Below are 24,018 nucleotides of genomic sequence, written 5' to 3'. Positions count from 1 at the left end.
AGCAACTATGGTAACTATGTGTTAGCATCTATGACAATTGTCAATTCAAATTTATCGAAATCATTTTAGAACACAACAGCAATATTATACAATATCAAAAGCAGTAATTGACATCTGCCCAAAGGTCAACTATCTTGTTACTATTCATTACTTTCTCGGAAACTTATTATTAGACGTTGCCGCAAGCTCCAGACAATAATCACATTCACATGTACCTCCCGCAACAAGCAGGCAGTACAAGGATTACCTCTGCAGTATCGCACACTGTGGGCCTTGGTGTTGTTCTAAGATGGCAACCAAAATCTCTCATGAGGAACCACCCGTCTATCTGGGCCAAGAAGTAGTCCACGATGACTGTTACCGACTAGAAGAGCCAGTAGGGCAGCTACGATGTTCTGAAATCTCTGAACATGTATACATAGAGCCAGAGGTGGTTGTGTTGCCTGCGCAGCATGCCCACCGTGGGCGACTGAGACAATCACCGCCACAACCGCGCCGTGAGCGCTCAGAGCATGTTTACGAGGAAGCAGAGGATGCCAGTTTCCAAGTCTCAGATTTTTCCTACACCGGAGATGCGATTTCCTATTCACTTTCTCATCACAACAACGCCGAACATGTGTACAAAGTCCCAGAGCCTGTCAGTTTCCCATTACGAGATGTCAATGACATAAGGCGCAGACCGGGAGCCACCACTGCCGAAACCAGTTTCTCAGTCAGTCCAGAATGGGGCCGAGAATATGTCTATGAGGATCTGCAAGGCGAAGACAACCAAGCCACACAGGTTGATGAACCGACAGGAATCAGTCTTTCAAAGTGTTCAAATGACAAGAACAGTTACGTCAGGAGGAATAACATAAAAGACGAAGAGAAGGCCACATATGACAAACTCTGTCGCGTTAGTTCACGTTGCGTTGCCAGGACAACTGTGGTCATATCAATCCTTTTTATTACGATAGTTGCATTTCTGTTAAGCGCCAAAAGCTGGCATCAGCAAAGGCAAGGAACTACAGACTTTCTCCCCAAAGCGACACCAACAACTGTAAACCTATCAGTAACAATGGGAGTTCCAGGAACATTACCGGACTTGTCGTCATATAAACCTACCAAGATTCTGTTTACTACTCCTGTGCAAACGAGTATAGCTTTCCCAACAACAACTACTACCAACATGCCACCCACAACACGAATAGAAGAAGATGGCTTGTGGTTAGAAGCAAATAAAGGATCAGATTGCTTTCAACCACCAGCTGACGAACGAGACGAAAGTGTACCTCCCGCACAGCATGGTTACAGATTCACCTTCAGGCTTGGGGGAGCAGGAACTCGTGAATTCACAATTCCGGGCGGGATCGTCGTGTCTCTTAGCAACAAGATTTTCGTCACAGACATGCGTCACAAGCGTATCCAAGTCTTCAATATGAATGGTGTACACCTACGGCAGTTTCCTACGGTCGTTCCTGGCAATAAAAACGTGACAATGAAGCCATACGATATTTCTATAGACAATGAAGGGTATCTATGGGTTGTAGGGGTGACGGACTCCAACACGTATTGGATTGTGCGGTACACCGAAGACGGCTGCATCGAAATCGGATTCTCGGCCATCAAACCCGGCTTGCTGTTCCGCGGCATCGCTATGGACAGGCAGAGGAACCACGTCATCATCGCAGGACAGTACAATGAGCGGGTCATGGTCGTAGTTCTACGGCAAGACGGCACCATATTGCACACGTTCCAATCTGAGCAAAGGGGTCGTTTTGGGTCCCTTACTGTGGACAAGGAAGGGACTATCTTTGCGGTACACCCACTTAGTGGCTTCGTCCACGTCTTTGATTCCTCGATTGGGTTTCGCTTCAAATTTGAAGGCAGGACTTATAACTCTCGGTATACTGTGACTGGAATCTGCCTGACCAGGTCTGGAAATCTTATCGTGGTGAACGGAGGAAACAACGGGGTTGAGATGTACACCCGTCGCGGGGAGTTTGTCCGACAGGTGGATACTGGGGTGCGATTCTTTTTCCCTAGCACTGCCACGGTAGGGCCCGATGGACAGCTGTTGGTAACGGATAGACTCTTTGATAGTATAACTATCTTTACAAACTATTAACACCTCCGTAGGCAACTATTGGGCCATCATGAGTAACTGGGTGGACACAGCAACAAATGTGATTTGCAGAGATAATGAATTCATATAAATCATGCTAACATTGATATGAGACCTATTTGCATGTCATTTGTATTGTAATGAAACAGAATTATCATCAGTGCCGAAGGTATGGGACCGTTTAACTCTACATGTAGTTATAGCTCGATAGAGGCTGGTGCGTTGCCGATGTTGGTCGCAAGAGGAAGCTGCTGTACGTATTTTGGTAAAAATTCAGAGCTGCTGAACATGGACAAAGTTTGAAAAAGTTAGCTCATGAAAATGAACTAGCCAATAGCGATAGTTGTAATTTTAGGTCATTAGATTCCACATATCTGTCAGGGAGACCGACAATATGAAATTCTTCTGATGACTAAAATTTTGGTAAATTCAATTCATTTGTTTGATTGTTAAACAGGGTAATTTGGAATAGAGGGAATTTCTCACAATTTGAATCAGACCGGAAATGGCTATATTTCCAGCAGAAACAGGAACACATACGATGACAAATAGGAAGTGATATATTGGCTATTATTCATTAGTTTTCATTAGAAGGACATATCCCAAAGTTAGTCTTGCATGCATGACAATGTTTAACCATCAACGTGGATGTGACTAAGCAAGAGCTCGATCGCACTTTTTGTCTCAGCTATGTAAAATTTGAAAATGTACCTTTTAAAACATATTATTATTATGGACTATATATAGATGTTCTGTCTCGTACTTCATTTACTGAGTCGTTGATGTGTGTTTAATCTATCGAGCGGTTGTTGCAGGGTTATCTTATCTACTGACCCTAACAGCTACCAAGTTACTAATTAACAAGTGACATTCCTTCACCTACCCTGTACACCTTGTTGCCTTACATGGTGTAAACATCGAAATTTCAGTTCGGTCAGTTGTTTATTGGTTTCTATGTGGGCAATTGCAAGAAATCAATGAAAAGGAAGTTGACACTTGATATCAATGAGCAAAGGAAGTTTGACACTTTAACTCAACTGCAATGTCCTCGATGTTTGAGTGTTTGAACTTGTGTGGAAACGAAAGGAATATAATGTGTTAGAATCTTATATATTTGTATATGAAGTAGACTACTTACTCCTTGAAAACAATGGAAAGGAATTGCCATAAAGAGGCTACGAATTAATGTAGTTTGTTATTATTATATTGATTATGCACTGTCTGATGATTTCCCAAGATGTTAATAATCCCAAGGAGGTTATATTCTTGAATATAACCTCCTTGATAATCCTAATAATCAGCAAGCGCACCGAGTGTAACAAAGTGTAGCCTGAAGATCTCTTTACTGTCAGCCTTTTATCCAGTCTATCGTGGATTGGGCGGGGTCTCTTCGTGGCCATGGGAGCTTTCCACCGCCCGTGCCCACTATCACACACGGTAGTAGTTTTACGTGGTTGAAGTTAAGGCTAATCTAGGACGTTATGTATAACGTTATGTTTAATGTCCTTGGGCTAATCAACTTCAAATTATCACCAAGTGCCATGGTTGGCGGCGGCAGGGAGCTCCTGCAGTCCCGAAGAGAGCCGCCCATGCTGATAGACTGGACACCATGTTTTCATTATTAGCATTTTGGAAGTTTTATCACAAGAATGATTGGACGAAGAGCAATTCTAGTCATATTTGCCGTGTCTGTTGTATCGCTCTTGTACACATTTCCTCAATAGATCTTGTATCGATCAATGAGTCATAAATACTATCAAACAAACAGGAGTTGTGTGACACGACTGGCTTTTATTTGATGTACTTCCCCTCCAATGTAGTTACATACACGTCTTCTAACACCTTCGACATGAATTACATTAAATATGTATTAAGCCTAATCAGCTTGCAAAGAGTAGTTACTGGTTTTATGACTAATGTGTAAAATCACTAACCTAATATAGAATAACGTCTGTGCAATTTCTATTTTTAACAGACAGGAAACATTCCTGCAAAGTGCTTTATGTCTAAAGCATCCTGAATAGCAATAAACATGTAGCAAACTATCAGCACTTAGAGCTTACTTTATCATAAACTTCAACGTTCAACTAATATAGCTTACTAATTTACTCTCGACATACAACGAGAAGGTGTTCGGAAATTCGTGTTTTTAAAAATAAAACACAGTTGTAAGATTTTGTCACACGACTTTCAGGGACGCTACAGGCAGAAACCTGTAGTCACCAAAAATGGACCATTGAAACATTCAAGAGTACACAGTACCCTGGAACCAGACGACAGGGACGGCAGTCGGTTTCATCGGTGGCTCAATTCAGGCTGCCCGCCAATCTAATGTAGCGCTTCGTGGAGGTTTCGCCCAAGGGAGTTTTGCAAGGGCAGCGAAAACCCCTTTCGGGCTTTTACTCCCCGGAGTGCTAATCTGAGATCGGCGGGTAGACTCTTTAAGCTTGGACGACCGAACAAACTAGCTGGCTGCCCGGTCCGGTCTGGCATCCAGGGTACTTACTCATTGGCGTTCCTCGGACCGGGTGAAGTTGGTGGACCCAGTCGGGCGGTGGTTGCGACTTCCCGCTGTAGGAGCGCTGCGAACACGCCGCGGAGCTGGCCCAGGTACGCCTGGTACGACATGAACACTCGGAGAGCGCGGAGCTGCTTCTCGTACTCACTTGTGGGCTCGGCAGGGTCAAGGTCAGCGGCATGGCCATTCTCAAGGTCGTCGTGTCCCATCAGATGGGCCTGTTGTGATTAGGGTGAAATTGAAGACGATTGTCAAAGGACTACAATCTGCTAGCCAGAGATGCATGGTTAGACATTGTTAATGGCATCTCATATGAGGGTGAACTGAACTGTCAAATATTATGCATTTCGTAATATAGACATAATTGGCTGAATCTACGAAAAAAGCTATTTCAGACCAATTTGGAGTTGGTGAATTAAAAGCGTAATCCCATTGGCCCTTTTGACGCCGTATGGGCAGTGGGTTGCATCCACTGCCTATGGCACGGTATTGGAAGGTAAAGCCAAACCCAACAGCATTTTCATCCCTAACCGAATACAGGTACCCATTTTATACCTGGATGGAGGAAATTTGTGTTAAGGACACAACGTTTTAGTGGCCAACAATGCCAGGAAGCGAACCCGTGACCTGTAGAGAATTTCGTCTCCACTAGCCTAGCAACTACGTCATTCGAGGCCACTGATCACTGATTCGCGAATTATGAGAGAAAAACACACACAACAAAGTCCAAGGAGGTTGTTACATCCTGCTAGCTTGAACAGACCTACCGTTCGGGCCAGAAGTCTCCGCATGTACTCAGCCTTGTCGTACACCTGCACGACTAGCTGATACACCCTCCTGACACCCCCCTCGGGAGCGACACCCCCCTCCACAGCGTCACTGGTCATCATTGTCAACTCGTCCTGCTTGACGGCGCCCACTTCCTGCTCGTAGATGTAAAGTTGGGACGAGATGCGGTCTAGAATCTCAGAGTCCTGCCAGCACAAGTAGAGAAACAGTCAAGGCCTCAGGGGTATCATGAAATGGCCGGGGGAAAAGAACAACGATTTGTATGCTCTGAGGCTTTCACAGCAAATACTCATTTTTCCTTTCAAATAATAGTAAACTCAAACGTAGACTAACCTCCAATCTCCCACTCCCCACGTCATCAGCAGTGACTGTGATGTTTGCCCAAGCCGGCTGCTCGAAGCCAGGGTCGTAATGTGGGTCTCCGAAGTGAACTTCACGCTGAAGGCACAAAAACATTATGTTACATAAAAGTATTGATACTAAAAACCAACATTCATTAGCCATGTTCTCACTTTTATTGCGACGAAGACAAGTGCCTGTTTTACGGTAACATTTACTATCAACTCACCTTACTTGTCGTACACAATTCGTTACGTATTATATCAAAAGGCCATGAGATCAAATATGACTGGCTGACAGTGTCCCCTACCATAGCGCGGATTGCCTCCGCTGTCAGCGCCAAGGTCCAGTTGGTTCCGAGGATGTTCTGTGTCAGGGCCTGGACCAGCGTCGGCTGCTGGAAGCCGGGGTCCGGAACGCGTGTGACGGCGGCGGCAGGGTTCGGAAGACGTGCGACGGGTGCAGCGGCGGTAGGGTCCAACAGACGTGTGGCTTGAGGAGCGGCGACAGGGTACGGCAGGTCCCGCAGACGTGTGACAGGGGCAGCGACGGTAGTGTGCGGCACGTGTGCAACTAGACGTGCGGTCGGGTCCTGCAGACGCGTGACAGGGACAGCGGCGGAAAGGTCCGGCAGGCGTGTGACAGGGGCAGCGACGGTAGGGTCCGGCAAATGTGCTACTTGAGGAGCGGCGATAGGGTCCGACAGACGTGCGACAGGTGCAGCGGCGGCAGGGTCCTGCAGACGTGCGACAGGTGCAGCGGCGGCAGGGTCCCGCAGACGTGCGACAGGTGCAGCGGCGGCAGGGTCCTGCAGACGTGCGATAGGTGCAGCGGCGATAGAGTCTGGCAGATGTGCGGCAGGTGCAGCGGCGATAGAGTCTGGCAGATGTGCGGCAGGATCCGAATGGCGTATGACGGGGACAGCGGCGGCAGGGTCGGGTAGAGTGCATGTACCGCACATCAGTACGATCATGTACAGGTGAACAAAACCCTCCATTTCTAAGCTTCGGGAAACGGTGAAAGATTCGAGGTCAATCGGTCGGTGAGCAATAAATGTTCCCTGACTTTTCTCTCTTTTATACACTTATTCTAACTGCAACAATGAACTATCGGAAATAACTTTGTCGATGTCGTAAGTAAGACGTTTGGTGGGTATTCACCGGAAACAACACTTCCAGGAATTAGGGATGGCAACGCAAAAAGGAAAATATTTGGTCACAAACATGTATAAATCAGTGGATCCAAATTTGTCTAATCTAGAGTCACTAGTCATGATACAGATATACTTAAGAACCTCCCGGAGTTTCGGAGATGTCATCGTTAAAAATAGAAATATCAAATCCACACTCTCTGATTGGGTCGCAGATCTAGAGCTGGACCTAGAAGTAGGACAGTTCTGCGTGGGAGGATATGTTTTGGGAAACAAACAAGATGTGATTCAATGGACCGGGAAAAAGTGACCCTCCTGTCAAGTAGGCGTTCGAGTGGCCGATATCGATGGGCCTATCATTGGTTGCAATACCCACGGTGATACTTATCTTTAATGTATTTTAGTTCGCAGTGATCATGGATTCTTGCCTATCCCGATACTGGCACTGACTCAACGTTTGTTTACTAGAAACGAGGAAACAAATTCAACTGTCCATAAAAAGAAACAAAACCCCATTGTCCTTGTAATACTAGGAATAAATACCACCTTTGGTGACGTCTTTTCCACTGTATGTGTCTCTAATCTCCTGGACAATTCACTTGTGCAGTGTGAGCCGACCAGTGGTGTAGAAAAAGCGTGGTACTATAAAAAAAGTGTGGTTCTATTTTATGCAAATGTGTTCATAGAATAGATACAACATTTTGGTGACGTCTTTTCCACTGTATGTGTCTTTATCCTCTCTAATCCCCTGGGCAATTAACTTGTGCAGGGTCAGCCGACCGGTGGTGCAGAAAAAGTGTGGTACTATGAAAAAGGTGTGTGTCATGAGTAAGAAGTGACTGACAATGTTTCATGACATAAGTCTATATCTGTCAAGCATCCTAGCAGTAAAATTTGACTTCTTTGCAAAATTATCTACAGCATAAAAAAATCTTAAATAACATTTCTACCACAGCAACTACAAACATACAAGACACCATCCTAAATGATATTTCCACTACACCAACTATACAGACACAAAAACACTAACCCAAATAATATTTACGCTACACCAACTATAGACACACAATTGCAAGACAAACCAAAATGACACACAATTGTTGAAAACAGACCGAACATACACACAGACACAATGACCCCACAGACAGAGGCACAAGTGGCTGTGAAAAGGCAGAGAGGATGGAGACAGAGGTTTCGTAAAGCAGAGGGGAGGCACTGGCCAAATTTCACAAAGCCATTCATGCTCTTTTCTTAATAGTAGCAAGTTATAATAGTAAGTAAACAAAATACTCTAGAGTCCATTCCAAGACACCATGAGGGTTTTTAGGCGATATTTATAATTAGTCTGAATTATTTTGAATAAAAGAATATCTGAGCCACAATAATTAAATTATTTTTAAAAGATTGACTGAGAAAGTAGTCATATATTTGAATTCCTTTGAATATTTTAGAAACATTTTGAAAGTAACTGTACAAAAATATCTTTATTTAGAATTATTGTGAAACCTCTGTGTGATTATTTTACATTTACAAATATTTACAAAAAATGGTAAACCTGGCCAAATGGTTAAATTAGTTTATTGCCCCCATAAAAGTAAGCCCTATTGTTGTATCTGTATATTTTTAGATTTCACTGCTGGGCACTGGTGAATCCTTTGTGGTGGGCCATTGTTGCATGGCACCCAACCATACTTTGCAAGAATGTGTGAATTGCTATCTTCCTAGCCCACTGAACCATTTACAAAAAATGGTAGAAAATGGTAAATAATGGTAGAATGCTGTTATCATTATTTAGAAACCATTAGAAGTATCCAATTCCACACGATGAATATTTCCAAAGTTTTACAGGACCAGGGAAATATCTATAAAGTTGAAACAGTGTTACAAATATTTCTGAAGTATCAAATGTCCTAGACATATGATTACAAAACTATAAAATCAATTCTAAACAATGGCCACAAACATCCGCATGGTGTCTTGGAATGGACTCTATCTTTCATATAGATAAATAATGATCTACCACTAAACAGAATCATGCATTTTTAAACACAAACTACAAGTCAAACTGTATGTAATTCTTTATTCGTGGCTATAATCTGCATTATATGATAGTTTTACTGTTGTCCTGGATTGGAAATTTGGCAAATGGACAACGATTAAATAAAATGGCATGCACAGTAGAATAGAAAGGAGTGCAGACTCAATGTATTTTCTCTGCAAAATTCACGAGTACATGTACAGAATAATCAAACAAGTTCTGTTCGTATTGCAGAGGTTTTATCCTGTATATAGCCAGCGCTAAGGTACAGCTAGTTCCTTGTTTGTAGTCTGTTGGAGAAAGGACCAGAGTAATCTGGAGGCTGGAGGTTGGGATGGGTTCACAGTTGGGGTCGCATGGGGGGGATCCGGACCATGACTGACAACTGCAGCACTGGTAGCATCCGTCAGGAAAAATATGATTACAAAAGTGATGGATTTCTTTTTGCTGAACTTCTGAGTAAAAAAATGATGAAGCGAGTTTTGTTTAGCTCGCAGAGGTGACAGCCTGTGGAATCCTGGGAGTGAACCTCAGCCCATGTTCTGTCTGTTTCCCCAACCTCGTCTGTGATCTAAATATAGAAAAAGACAAAAGAATCACTGTTTGTTACACATGTTCAAATAGAAGCTGATTCACAAACTTGAGTATAAAATCTACACAGAAATTATAATGTTCGAATGAGTATGAACGGATAATGGTCATAGCTTTCAGTGGAATCACCCCCCAAAAAACTGTGCACATGCAAGTTGGTACATGCACCGGTCAATTTTCTTGTTAGAATTTACATGTATATGTGCCACACTGTACAATGGAAGCGTCATCAAATACATGTGGACTAATATTCAGTTAGAGTCAACACAACTACTAGTATCCTTTTTATTGCAAAAAAATAATGCTCTGTGGGGCCGCGTGGCGCAATCGTCAGCACGTATGACCCAGGTCCAGAAGGTCCTGAGTTCAAACCCCGACGTGTCACCGATCTTGTGCCCTTGGGAAAGGCACTTTACACGACTCTCCTATATAGGCTACAAAAGTCTTCAGCAAAATTGAAGTTGGTAGCCTCAAAAACGAAAGAAAAAAAAAAAATGCTCTGAGCAGAATTACTGTCTCACCATCTTTGAAGTCGTCAAATTCGCGCTGCTTCCTGAGCTGTTCCTCGTCGTCTCTTTCTTCCTTCTCCTCCTCCTCCATCTGTTTCCTCTCCGCCTCCGCAGCCTCGTCAGGAACGACTCGCCGCACGTTGTAGTCACCTGGTTCTGTGGGCTCGGGGACTCTGGGGGGACAATCAACATAAACTGTGGGAGGAAGCTGCAGGTGTTAAGCATTCAAATGCAATTGAATCTCTACAACTGGATAAAAAAATGGAGATTTACTTTCAACCTCGAACACTCTACCCACTTGGCCATTGTACCTGTCCAGCTCACACCTGTCCTCACCTGTTTAGTGCCTCGGCTGGGATTTTTCCCTCCTGTACTTCCTTCTGCAGGTACTCGTCCATACTCATGGTGGGGATGCTGGGATAGCCGGCACCAAACACCTGTGCCTGCAGCTTGTCTCTGGTCAGGATGAAGGGTTTCAGGGGCTACAGACAATAGATGGAACAGCCAGTAAGTCCAGGAGTAAGGAATCTGGTTTTGTAAGGACACTTTCTCTCTTCAATACAGTAAATTGCTGCTTATAATAATAAAAGGCACTCTGTCTTTTGAAAGATGCCCAAGTTTAGTAAAAGCAGTGTCTACAGTACATGAGTTTATTGTTACTTTCGTCAAGAGGGTTGTGTGTGTGTGTGTGTGTATTTGCGTGTGTGTGTGTGTGTGTGTTTATTTGTGTGTGTGTGTGTGTGTGTGTGTATGTGTGCGTGTGTGTGTGTGTGTGTGCTTGCTTAATCATGCATAAAGTCATGAATGGATCTCAATGATACTGGTTTTGATTTTAAGCTTAAGCATTTTAAGCTTAAGCACCTAGGAGCCAACACCACCTTACAATACCAGTAAAGTAGTATGGAATTTGCCTTTCATAAAGCGTGACATACTCCTTCAACTGTTAAAAATTCTTATGTCTCAACCTCCCTAGATTTAAAGCATCAACAGTCAGCCCCCTTCTCTTGGGTTGTGATGAACTTTCTAGCACCACCCACCTTTCTATGTGGCTGTGCCTTCTTCTGTTCCTGTGGTTGTGAGTCTTGTTTTCCCTGCTGTCTACTGGCCATCATGTGTAAAATCTCCAGCTCCTGGTCTATACTGGACAGCTCTCTGAAGGCCGTGTACACCCATTTCTGTACCAGCAATGTGTAGTACTCACGCTGTACATGACATAAGCAGAAAGACATGAACAAATCTGTGTATTTTATAACTGGACTATGTGTACCCCATTAAACTACATCGACATGTGTCAAGAAGGTCATCAAAGTGTGCCGCTACACCAGAGAGGACTGTTGCCCACCCATGTCAGGGAACCCACAGCAGTATAGCCAAATATTGGACACTGATACAACTACCGGTACTACTAAAACATGTGTTCTCATCATTTGTAACTAGATATCTATTTTTGGCAACAACCCAAGGGTGGATCATTTATGTTGGGACCATTCTACCTAGGCCTCCCTTCATGTCTTCATCACCTGTACTTCGTCATCCTCTTCCCTTGTTTCCATGGCAACCCTCATGGCCTCCAGTTTCTGCTCCTTCTCCTTCTGTTGTCTGAAGCGAGCGATGGTCGCCTCCCTCTGTCTGGACATGGCTGCCATGTCTGTGGGGCCGGCCTTACTGCTGCTAGACTCACCAGACTGGTACTCCTGTACAAAACATCAAATTTACATGTTAATCTATGACAAAATAACAGACCATACAAACAGCACCAAGAACAAAAGATTGACATCCTCCACAGAGATAGCAGATGGTTTGAACATGGGGTTAAAGAGACAGTACACATTGAATCCTGCTCCCCATCCATAAACAACAACCAAGGCTACCACCACCACCCCCTCTACAACAACCTCATGTCACATAACCTGGGTGACCTTGGACTGTCAGGTCATGTGAGTATCAGCAGAGCTGAAGAAGACTGGAAGGTGCCTCTGAAAGCTTCTCACTAAGCTTGTTTGATTTTTCTTGCCTAGCAGTTTCTCTATGTTCAATTACATCATATTATTGAGCTCCGATGTAAGGGAATTATAGCCATCAACTAATCTAGGACGTTTAAGGCAATAATAATCCCAAAAGACACAATTTTCACTTGTAACCTTCATAATGCTATGATTCTAATAGGAACCCAGATTTGTCAAATCTGCCACCCCCAATCATCAGTGGTACAGTCCTTACTCCACTCACCTCAGAAGTCACACCATAAGCCTTGCAGACCTTCAGGAACTCTGTCAGATAATCCTGCAGAAAATTAATAATTTTACGTTTAAAGAAATGTTCTAATTCTATTGCCTACCAGTCACCGAATACCTCTGATGTAAACAAAAATGGCAATAGACACTCTTATTCTAATACTCTGAACCAAGCAGTAACAAACTTGTCCACACATTACTAGTATAGAATATCTTGTTACATGAGGCATACCTTGGCCTTCTGCACCAGAGCCAGCCTGTCCTCACCCATGTGTCGCATAGTCAGGTCACTCATCAGGGCTGGCAGCAGCAGGTATCTGGATCAGGCACATATTTACAATACACGTAGTCAAAATTGTGCAGGGATTTTTCAGTATGTATTTAATTTTTTGGTGGTACTGAAGCACAGACTAGCAATCCATGACGGTACTGCAACTGTCAGAACTAGTGATTGGACTATATCGATAGTCTGGAACAAGATGGTATCAAAAATCCAAGGTGGCAGTGCCTGTTGATGCTGGTAGATTTGAAAACAGGTTTTGCAAATCACAAACCCGTAAGCAACAATCATAGATGAAGAAACTTTGAACACCAACTGCAAGCTGGATAGAAGAGAAGTCTGACAACTCTGACCTGATGTTGCACGTGGCCACTTCCTGAAGCTCTTCATTTTCACTGAAGAGCTGGAGTTCTCGCACCATGTGTGCAGCCTGCTCCAGTAACCCCATCCCTGCTTTCACTTGGTCCTGTTCAGTGGAAAAACAGGGGAGATGATTTTGAACTGATCTATATTACCTCGGAGTCCATGAAAACTGGAGATATATTTTTGGCCCCATTTCCTCTTGTGTGTATTTCTGCAGCATTACCTTAAGAGCCTCTGGATGGATTGCTAGGATACTGGAGTATTTGCCAACGCGGTGACCGCCCTATGTTCCGAAATCTCTATGTTCCGAAATCCCTATGTTCCGAAATCCCTATGTTCTGAAATCTCTATGTTCCGAAGTCCTATGTTCCGAAATCTTTATGTGAGTGTTCGAACACACTAGCGTACCGACTGGCGTTGTACAGCGACCGTTGGTAGCCGACCAAAGGTACATAAGGCAGGGCTCAAGGCTGCCGACAGGCGGTCGGCAAAATAGTTAGTTGTGGCATACTAGTATTCTCTTTTTGTGTTATTTGGGATGTCTTGAAATCTGTTAAAACAATAATAATAACAGAGGACTACCGTTAGCTCCATTGCAGATTTTAGCCGCAAACTTCTCGTTTAGGCAAACCTAAACGCGTGCCATCGCCAAACATCTAAATGTATCGTTTATAACGCACCTAACCTCGTACCCGTTTGATAGCATTATAACGAAAATCTCAATACAATTCTTGATGACGAAATTAACAGATACACTCATACATGAAAACGACATACGGATAATTGAATGTATACTAAAAATTATTTTTAGATATATACGTGATTATCTTGGTCACCCATAAATCCATCATACACGAGACCAAGTATGGAAATTTTCAGCTGAAATTTGTGATTGAGTACGTATTTCGGACTCTGTTTCAGGTGTTAGAAAAAGGTTGAACTTTTCTAAGTACATTTTTTTGGGATTCTAATTGATTTCCATAAATAAAAACAAACTAGAATTTCATGTGTTTTCAGCTCAGGGTGACCCATGCTACCGTCGGATTCGGGTCGGCGTTCAGGCCGGTTATCATGATCGGGAAACTGTGTAGCTTCGTTGGTATTGGCTATCGACTTGTAAACGCCATCCATGTTACATGTACATGATTTAAGTTGTGTGTTAGAACACTCACATAAAGATTTCGGAACATAGGGACTTCGGAACATAGGGATTTCGGAACATAGGGATTTCGGAACATAGGGCTTGAACCCTTCATATGTAATGTGTACATGTATCAAAGTTTGTACAGGTGCAACATTGACAGATACTGACTACACAAATAAGGCCATAATTTGCATGATTGATGCAAGAAATTGCATAGTTCCTTAGTGGTAAATTATGGTTATTTCATACCTGAGACATTTGTATCCTAATTAAACGTAAACCACGCATATGCATGGATTATACAAATCTGAAAATACTAAAAGCTGCAAAATTATATTTCAATGAGGTATGAAGTCTTCGACCACTTCTTTTCTAGGTGATTTGATCCACAAGGTACTGGTTTACATTGCAAATGTTAGATCTATGATCACGATTAAAGGGAAAACATACTTTGTCGTTATCTGACATATCGTTGCAACAACAACAAAGGTGGAGTAAAATGAAAACACTTGCTCTGTGCACACGGAAAGCGGAAAACACGGACAAAGGCCCGAGTTTATACCTGTAACTTTGAAGATCCCGTCGGCTCATCGCTTTTCTCTACATCCCTCTGTATTTTCCACCCTCGTTCAAAAACCTCAGATAATTTCGGCCCATCGGATTCGTGTTTTTCCGCCATGTTTACACAGATGAAGACGGTACCACAAGAGTATGGGGGTTACTAAAGCATACATTGTTTTACTACCATCCAGCAATAAGATCAAACATTCATAAATATGCTTTTTTGTACATGATTTCCATACATAAGTAAATAATAAACGTACATGTTGCTACAATTATAGAGTAACATACATTATAGGTATGAAAAATTTATTTCTACGTTGTACCTACCCCCTTGACGCTGTTAGATCCGTCCAACATGGCGACGTCCATGGAAAGGTTGCGGGTTCTCCGTGGGCTGATACGGGAATTACGGCACGTACACAAGAAGGTGACTGGTATAATCACGTGCTAGTTAATAAGAGCGATGTGTAGATCTTATGAAATCTATAACTTGAGGAGATTGAATCCATGCGAGTAACTGGACGACAGATCGTTGTGTACAAACAGTCACCCCCCTCCCCCATGAGGTTTCTATTTGGAACACCACAGATAGATTTGTGTCGTCTCAAAAGAGCTAAACACAAAGAGAGACTCGAAAACGAACCATGTGTTCCTCGGCACGAAAAGGCCACGTCTAGAGAAATAAATTGTAAAATCAAAAGTGTAATGCCATAACTTTGTAAGAAAAAACTTTCTTCTTTACAAACTTGAGACCATGTGTTCCAGGGCCCAGTGAAGGAAACCATAGCCTACAACTACCTGATGGAACAATACCGCAAACATCAGGTGACTGACCAGAGGGTGTGCCGGGCACATCAGGAGCTACAGCGCAATGCTGAGACGTACCTGTGTCTGCTGAAGAGCACCAGGTTGCAACAGGTGAGACTTACCTGTGTCTGCCTGTCTTAAATCACTTTAGTTTCATGTATCTGATGTAATTATACAAGTTGATGTTAAACATTTCATGGGGGTTTGAAAACTTTGTTTCTTGTTGAAACACGGAGGTATTAGAGTTTTGTTCCTTGTTGAAACACAGAGCTATGAGAGTTTTTATTTTGTGTAATGAATGAAGACTATGACCTTCCCATTTGTGTTCCCAGGCTCTCCATGACGAGTACTATGGGAGACCAGAGAGGACAACAGAAGAGACGGCCAAGATGCTCGGCTTTGATCTCCCTCAGAACCCACCTGACAAATAAACACACCTGTGGTAGTCTGTAAATATGGAGTTAGGACATTACATGCACCCTTGCAGTGTACTGGTATGTTGCTGAGACAGAGTCAAAATCTCATGCTGCCAAGGTGGACTGTTAATACCTGTAATACTATAACGGGTATCTTACATTTACAGCTAGGTGTACTGAAGGTATGCCCAGTCTGGTTTGTCGTACCAGACAGGAAACATTAAAGGCACTCTTCGTTAATAGTATTGTGATCCCAGTCTGTATGAATATGAAGTTAATGTTTTCTGCAATTGTCGTTGTAACTATTATACCTATTGTTCATCATTATTTCATCATCTAATACAAGTAAACACCACAGCTTTATTTGTGTTTTGGATTACATGGATAATTTTGCAAATGTCATAAGTTTGGATTTTGGAAAGAAGTACAAACACCTGTATTTTCCAAAATAAAAGAAATGTATGAAGTCACATACTTTATCTGTTTGTTGAATATCATAGAGTATATATAAGTTCTCTACTAACAAAGCAAAGATTTTATTGTAGTTGTATGTAGAAAACAATTACACAGGAGTAAAGTTTCCACCCTGGACCCATATTTCATGAGACTGACCCATTGATCCAAATAAATCTGACGCCATCTTTGTTCTACACAAAGGTCGTCCTGCAGTCAAAGTTCATTGGGAATGAACTTGCCGCTTTCGCCATTATTACTTAGGCTACTAGTCATCATCAAAGGAAGTCCATGCTTGAAAATAATACGGCCATCATCAACCATGTTCAGTCTAAACTCATTTTGCTTGCAGTTGCATCAGACAGGGACAAAACACTTTAAGGCTAGTTATGTGACGTTTTCGCCCCTCAAGTTAGAAATAATCTCAATAACCAATTCTTGAAGTGAGTTCAATACACATCCTCTTTTAACAAATCTGCATCATTTGGTATTTTTGCTGCACAAGGTAAGTTTGTTGATTCCCTAAAATCATCACAATTTATGATAAATATATATAGACCCTTCTGGTGTAGATAACAACATACTGTACACTGGGAGGACTAATTAGATAGGCATACTCCCGGTTATCTATATAATGGCATTTTTCTCAGTGAGTTGATTCCCGACATAATACATGTAGATGAAGATCCTACTGTCATGTGAAAAGATTTTGGGGTTTCTAAGTTAAAAGAAGAACTTGATGACAATCTCTGAATTTGAATTTTTTGGGAATATTTTACTTTCATTATAAGTGATATCTTTTTTCAACACCGCTATTGCATTGCCATTTGTAACTTATATGTCACGACCCGATCACCAGAAGTGCTGACCAGTACTAGCCATGCGGTTCAAAATTTTCCAGTATTGATCTTGCATTTATGATGCCAACCGCTAGATGTCCCGATCGGGATCTCTACCAGCAGATCGCCGATTCTACCAGATCGGAGTAGTCTCCACCCTGACTGTCTTTGAAAAAGGAGTCGAACCAATAACCCAGGACCTAGAGTTAGCTTTTACTAGTTTCAGACTAGAGTAGACACCTTTGATACTGTTTTTTTTTACTTTATCTGAATCTCTCATGTTACCTGCAATTAGCCCACGGGCAAGAATTTGCAATAAACATTATCATTATAATGTTGTACTAACGTATCATTCAGTTTTCATTGAATGATACTTAGTATGGTAAAACGTATTCAGGTTGTATTAAGTGTCACAAACAAATCCTATCTAAGGATGTGAAGAAAGTAACTTTTTAGAAGTCCTTGTTCGTGAAAAGAAAGAGGTCCACGGAGATTTTTTAATGTTCCCGATCCCGTAGCTGTTGTAGATACTGGAAGCCAAAAAGTGAACCGCGAGCGAATGATTACAGATTAGCTACAAAATGCTGAACCACGTATTTGATTGACCTTGCAATGCGCTTGTTATTCCATATATTGATAAATGAGGATGGGAGAAAAGTCGAAAATCTAATTTTTCTTTTACCTAGTCACATACGTGGTCACATCAAGGAGCTTTCATCAACCTCTTTGGTCATACCTTTACTACTGGCATAAAATTCGTCTTGATGCTAACGTTATATGACGAGAGAAAAGAATGAAATCGTCCTTAAGAATTTGCATTGTTACAAGTATCCTCCGATGTCTAGTCAATCATTAACACAAGTGTTGGTACGTACGTAAACATTTATAGGTCAATGTTTGAGCACTCAAACCTACATGTAACCTTAGGTCACGCGGTTATGCGCAACTCGGTCCCGATCGTTCTAACTGGTAGGGTCATTGTTTCCTTTTTGGTAACGCATGGATATTCACGCACACACAGCAACCGAATATGGCATATGTTTTAACGTAGTACAGTGTGATATACTTGCCACGTAAGGTAAGGTAGAGTATATATAGGCAGGGGCGTCTGTATTTGGTGAAGCTAGTCGCTATCCAAATTTCAAAGGTCAATCGAGAGCTTATACACAAGATGCTATATCAACGGACGGAGAAGGGCTTCTGTAGTCAGTAGTGGTATAAAATCGTGGAGTATGCGTCCTTAAGCTTATAACATTAGTGTCATATGGTCCGTCATGTAATGGTTGTATCAATATATTTTATTTGAGTGGGGAGGGGATCGTAATACATCCGTGGTTCACTCTTTCCGACCGGTTTGTCTGTACATGTATACCTTACATAATGAGACATGACGATGTGTGTTCAGATCTCTCCCCCATAGTATTGTGACTAACAGTGCCATTATTTGTAGGAAATTGTTCTGTGAGATTGTTTGGCTGCACCGAAAGTCATCGCAAGTCGACCAGGGAGAGGTTTTCTGAAGAACAATGTTCGATAAGTTCGATTGGTGGATGTAAGTATCGGTATCTGTATTTATATAACCTGTATAACCGCCCTTCGGCACAACACACCCGCTAAACGTTATATGGAGTTTCAAATATGTCAGAGGTTTGCCTCAAGACCGGTTATCCGTATTAATGATATGTAATTTACAGTAACCTTTTGACGTCATGCAGAAAATAAAATTCTGCGGTGTCCCCCCAAAAGCCCTCTCTAAACACAGATTCTGAAGTACGCGCATATGGCGGTGAGTGCCACAATATCAGATGTCACTTTGCTTTGTTCCAGATTATACTGGAGATGGCTTTACCTTATCAAGAAGGACCTGTATACGAGTAAAGTCTAAATATTAGAAGTTGAGAAAAAATTTCAAAAAGGTAATTATGTCATACTAAGTGAAAACCAAATTTTTCATTGCCATTTCATGTAAGAACTTAACTGTCCTTTAAGATTAGAATTTATTATTAGAACCTGACGAATGACCTTCAGTAATAAAGGATATTAAATACACTACTTGGGTTTTTCTTTCCCGTTTTACTCTTTTTCAGACCCTTCGTCGTCGTTTTCATAATCATTCAGGTCACTCTGATTGTCTGTCGGTGCTGTTTTATAAGAAGACAACGGGCGGCGTACCAGAGACTTCCACCCACAACAGTTCCTGTGGGAGCTAATACAGAAGAGAGGCCTGCTCTACAGTACATCCAAATCCCCGGACAACCTCCTCAGTACAGCCCTAATACTTCATATCAGAACGCGCCGGTAAGTTAAGGGTGTTTGCAGTCATGTGATTATGGCGTTATGTAACATATGACTCGCCATGTTGTTGGGTTAACGGTTCTTGCATGCATCATTTAAGTATTAAAGACATGTTCGAAAGATTTGTCTTTTGCCTAGCTTGACATGCATGCCTGTTACGTCCCTCTAGATTTCAACTATAGTCTACTTAGAATATTCCTGTGTGTACATTTCGAACAAAAATCATACCATGCCCTGAAGCCCAGGGCAATAGATACAAAATACAGGAAGTTCTGCTGCAGTACCAAGGATAGTCGCCAGTAGGTGATGCAAGTTGGACATTCACCTTCATTTTCTCAAGATTAACAACATAACAAAAACATCATGATCCATCCAGTGGTTCGCAGGTTATATTGACAACAGAAAACTGGAAACACAAATAGACACACAACAAACAATTGCTCCATTTTTCATTGAGGTATAAATAACCGCTATATTGAAGCCGCGCTACACGAACTATTGTGACAACAGCTAAATGTGTTGTGCAGATGTGATGTCAGGTACAAACAGACTGTTGTCTTGTCACGACAGCTCTAGTCTGTTCTGGCTGTCTGGATGATCACACAAACATGTCATCGATGTAAGCTTCTTCTCATATTCTCTCTTTATTTCGTCAACGCACAGTCAGGGCAGTGCGCAACGTTAACTCTATTTTCTTGTTTTTCACTTGACAGGTTCCTGCAGCTCCTCCGTACAGTGCGGCTAAGCCAAAGGAAGAAGAACCCCCACCACCATATGAACCCTAAACAACTATTAGAAATGAAATAGCGGAAAGACATAAAAACTTGATAGCATTCTCTAGTGCGGCTGGTCCCGTTAACGTTAAGATATGCCCAAAGGCCGAAATATGAACACTCTGTCTGGTTAATTGATTATGGAAAACAAATACGATTGATTTTGTAAGTTAGAATATTGATTATTAATTTTCAGAAAAGTTATGTAAGTGACAAAAATATATAATTCAGAACCATCTAGCTACAATTTGCCAAACAGGTGTCACTGAAAATCTTCAACCACCTTCCCTTAATTTATATTAGTAACATTGTCGTTAGTTATGACTGTACAGGGCCTGCAGTTGTCCTCTGAGACGGGGGAGTTGATTGGTCGGTGCCGCTTGCCGACACACCGCCGCTGGACACAGGCTGGATACTACCGAGAAATGTAGAACATGCAATAAAGATATGAGAACGATTTTTTGAAAGTCAAGAGGCATGGAATATTGCGTGCTGAAGTGGTCTGAAACCGAAGAAGACAGTATTTGAATCAGAACCAGCTATGACAATTTATCTAGTTTTTACGGTTACAAAAATAAAACAGCTAGATACTAGTATCACCACTTTTTGACTATCGCGTTTTTCATGACAGAAATATTTCCAAATTTGCAAAGTAAATAAATGTGATGCATAATCAGGTCTCCTAAAACGAAGACCTTGAATTTGGTTAACGTTGAACTTCATAGACGTATAAAAATGCGTTAACTGTCATGCCCGATTTTTGTAGACAGAATTCCCTTTGTGCCGTTTTACTGGTATAGTTTCCTTTATTATACACTGAGAAGCGAAATAAAAAATTGTCACTTTATCCTATTATTTAATGCGACAGATGAGACGTCACGAGAGAACAGACAAAGGAAGATATTCTCACCTGTAAAGCAGCTGAAAGCCCCTCTCTTGTTTGTTTCCGTCGCTGACAAAATGTAACGTGACGTCAGAATAAGATGAGATGTCCGGGAGAAGATCACTTCCACAATGGCGCCCTGTTTCAACAAATGTCTTATATAAGTTGTAGTTATAGGAATGATCAGGAATACGTTAACAGACGTCTCTGAACTAAAAGTCATGTCACACCTGCGTTACGGCCTAGGAAAAGTAATGCTGGGTTTCCTGAAGGACATGAAAACGGGGTTTATCGGTAAGGGTTCCTACTTTTATAGTGATCCAGCCCAAAATGTTTAACGTGATGAAATACATCAGTACACTGGAATTCTAAACATGATATTTTAGTTATACAAATATATATGGTACAAGAAGAATTTTCTTCAGCCATGATTATCTGCGATTGTTTAAAAAATACGTACTTGGTGCTTCGCCGTTGGCAATGATCTCCAGGTAATCGTACTGACATGAAGACCCGGTCTCAAGAGCGAAATCCAGAAACCTGGCGATGATCTGTCCACCCTGTGCCGCGATGGTCCAGGTGCAGTCCTGGGAACTGGGGTAGTCTAACGGATAGCTGGGAAACAAGGGGAGAAGAATATGAACGAATGAACTTCATTATTCAAGAGTTGTATGGCAACAATAACAAAGCAAACAACACAATGAAATACGTAACTTCGGGAATATGGATGGAATGACGGACTGACATTGTGTATGTTGAATATTTCTATCTGTAGTAAGACAGTATCTACGTTTTATCATGAAAGTTCATCTGTGTTGGTAAATGACATTATGAATAAGCTAAACTTTAACTAACCAACACTACAGTATCTACGTTCGTGTAGCGTTACCGGCGATGCCGTATTAGTCTCAGCAAGGAGGTTATATCACAGTGTGATATAACCTCCTTGGTCTCAGAACGTAGATATGAAATCAGGACATGGTAATTACATGTGAACATGTTTGTTAACGTTATATATTCACATACTCCACAATTTGAACGATGCCTCTATTCCATATGATCTAATACATGTACATTGTAAACCGCAAACTTGTCTGATAAATTCGCCCCGCCCAGAGCCATTGACGTGATCGGCCCCACACGCTGGAAAAAAAGTTACCCGTATCAACGACGAATGGTACCGTGTACATGGATTCCTTTCATGTAGTTGTAGTGGATTTTCATCTTTAGTTAATTCAACTTGGTCGGTTTTTCTTCCGATTTCATAACGTCAAAGGGCTAAAATGTACAGTAATACTAATAGAAGAACAGGTACCTAGGAGAAGTTATCTCTCCATATGGACCATCCATGACTCCGCCGCAAGGGGGCGCCACGCCAGCCAGAGACCACTGCAACCTGAACCCCCGGCGTGAGATGCTGCTGTCCGACACCATGTGTACTTGTGCAGTTCGGCTCCCAAACGTTAACGTGCCCGGGCTGTTCTCTCCGCACCATCTCCCTGAATAAGAGAGAAATATGATCAAAATTGTTTAATGTCTCATCAAAGTGGTAAATCATGCGTTTTTTTCACGCCAATTGAAAAGAAACATTTCGCTGTATTTCGATAACTTCTTTTCCCAAGCCATTTACGTAAAGTCATGACCCACGGCAAGTATTTCTAATCCTAGACATTATATCGTACTTATTTGGTATAAGTGTACACTTTTACGTGAAAAAATAGGATTATATAAGGCGGTATGGGTATCAAGTTCTCGCACTGTATATTTCAAAATACCGGGTAGCGTCATAGTCAAAAAGTTAAATTAATCATTTTCAGATCACATTTTGTGGATTTATAAACTTTTCCGTGTAAACAGCCTGTCAGTTTCTCAGATTTCCGTCTTGATTTCCCCATCCCCACCCCTGACCTTGCTGAACAGTTCCCGATGAGAATTGCCCCACCTGCAGCTGGTGCTTTCTCGCCACTGACTCAAAAATATTTGCGCGAGGAAAAGCTAAGGTTTGTTATAGCGTTTACTTTGTGAGTTCAAACATCGCAGAAACACGGAGGAAGTAGCCTTGAACGGGTGTGTCAAAAAGTCTATGACCTAAGCCAAAACAATTTGGATCGAAACCACTCTTGCACATATTGTTATATTTTACTTAATATATTTTTTCACGTTACTCTACAAGAAGAGGTTAATGTTTGAAGTCTTTTCAGGTCGACTGGCCGGCAAAAAGGAATCCTAACAAAATAGAAAGCTTTACAAAAACGCGTTAAATGTCGTCAAAAACCATCTTCTGCTTGGAGACTAGTAGTATAGTTTCATTTATTCTATAGCCTACAAGCAATTGCAATATAGAAACGTCTCCAAGATAACAGGAAAAAACTGTACTGAAGTGTCCGTACCGACCAACGCGTCACCCTCATGGACCTCCACGTAGTCATAGTTACAGCGGGAGGACAGCATTCCGATCGGTCTCTCCAGCTGGAAGTCTGTGAAGCTGAGAGTAAGACGCCCCCCGCGGGATGGTAGCGTCCAGGTGCAGTCCATGCGGCTAGGGTAGGACACAGGGTACCCTGGGGACGAGATGGTCCCCTCCGCACCTGTTACTGTTCCTCCACAATCACCTGGAAGTGGCAGGGTGATCTTGTGGTTAGGGGCGTTGACTTATCTGAATTTTCTTGTACAAGCCATCCAGCATTAGATAGAAAGACCAGGCATTGTTGAATTTGATTTAAAAAGGGGTCCTAGCTCGAAATCCCTAGCCTCTACCAGGCTTCGTGGTTTGATGGTCTAATTGTCGAAATTGGACAAATACTGAAATAGAGTCACCGTACCCTAGGGGAGCCCGCTCGAACCACAAGATCCATTATAAACCCCTTTTACTCCTGGGGCTAACCCTTTCTCCCTATCTGTCGGGTCTCTTCTCTATACCTCTTCTCTA

At 42.1% G+C, this 24,018-nt stretch overlaps 4 protein-coding genes across 5 annotated transcripts in view; 2 read left to right on the top strand and 2 right to left on the bottom strand.

Annotated features, from left to right (window-relative positions):
• Positions 1-8,960: 8,960 nt before the first annotated feature.
• Positions 8,961-14,773, bottom strand: LOC118428157 (immunoglobulin-binding protein 1-like). The gene is made up of 9 exons (XM_035838148.1): positions 14,622-14,773; positions 12,906-13,018; positions 12,505-12,589; positions 12,268-12,321; positions 11,559-11,732; positions 11,076-11,240; positions 10,375-10,520; positions 10,051-10,211; positions 8,961-9,509 (listed from the first exon to the last, which is right to left on the bottom strand). The coding sequence occupies exons 1-9, from the start codon at positions 14,736-14,738 to the stop codon at positions 9,469-9,471; spliced, it is 1,056 nt and encodes a 351-aa protein (XP_035694041.1). The 5' UTR covers positions 14,739-14,773; the 3' UTR covers positions 8,961-9,468.
• Positions 14,774-14,914: 141 nt separating this feature from the next.
• LOC118428280 (protein FMC1 homolog) lies at positions 14,915-16,347 on the top strand. The gene is made up of 3 exons (XM_035838299.1): positions 14,915-15,050; positions 15,389-15,541; positions 15,763-16,347. The coding sequence occupies exons 1-3, from the start codon at positions 14,979-14,981 to the stop codon at positions 15,859-15,861; spliced, it is 324 nt and encodes a 107-aa protein (XP_035694192.1). The 5' UTR covers positions 14,915-14,978; the 3' UTR covers positions 15,862-16,347.
• Positions 16,348-18,126: 1,779 nt separating this feature from the next.
• Positions 18,127-20,880, top strand: LOC118426923. Of its 2 annotated transcripts, XR_004832494.1 has the most exons (4): positions 18,127-18,216; positions 18,589-18,690; positions 19,226-19,436; positions 20,147-20,880. XR_004832494.1 is itself a non-coding variant. In XM_035836552.1 (3 exons), exons 1-3 carry the CDS (start codon positions 18,665-18,667, stop codon positions 20,216-20,218), a joined length of 309 nt encoding a protein of 102 aa, XP_035692445.1. In that variant the 5' UTR covers positions 18,487-18,664; the 3' UTR covers positions 20,219-20,880. The 2 variants fall into 2 exon arrangements, 1 of the variants encoding a protein (XP_035692445.1); XM_035836552.1 differs by lacking the exon at positions 18,127-18,216 and having other exon boundaries at positions 18,487-18,690.
• The window catches only part of LOC118426922 (tolloid-like protein 2), a 7,354-nt gene continuing 3,203 nt past the window's right edge, over positions 19,868-24,018 (bottom strand). The window contains exons 2-6 of the mRNA XM_035836551.1: positions 23,480-23,701; positions 22,405-22,588; positions 21,550-21,704; positions 21,117-21,228; positions 19,868-20,621 (exon numbers count right to left, since the gene is read on the bottom strand). Coding sequence (XP_035692444.1) covers positions 20,525-20,621; positions 21,117-21,228; positions 21,550-21,704; positions 22,405-22,588; positions 23,480-23,701 — 770 coding nt within the window. The 3' untranslated portion in view covers positions 19,868-20,524. The remainder of the gene's footprint in view (positions 20,622-21,116; positions 21,229-21,549; positions 21,705-22,404; positions 22,589-23,479; positions 23,702-24,018) is intronic.

Source organism: Branchiostoma floridae, chromosome 12 (assembly GCF_000003815.2).
Source record: "Branchiostoma floridae strain S238N-H82 chromosome 12, Bfl_VNyyK, whole genome shotgun sequence".
Lineage (NCBI taxonomy): Eukaryota > Metazoa > Chordata > Leptocardii > Amphioxiformes > Branchiostomatidae > Branchiostoma > Branchiostoma floridae.
The sequence above is the reverse complement of the archived record's forward strand: the minus strand, read 5'-3'. Positions and strand labels throughout refer to the sequence as shown.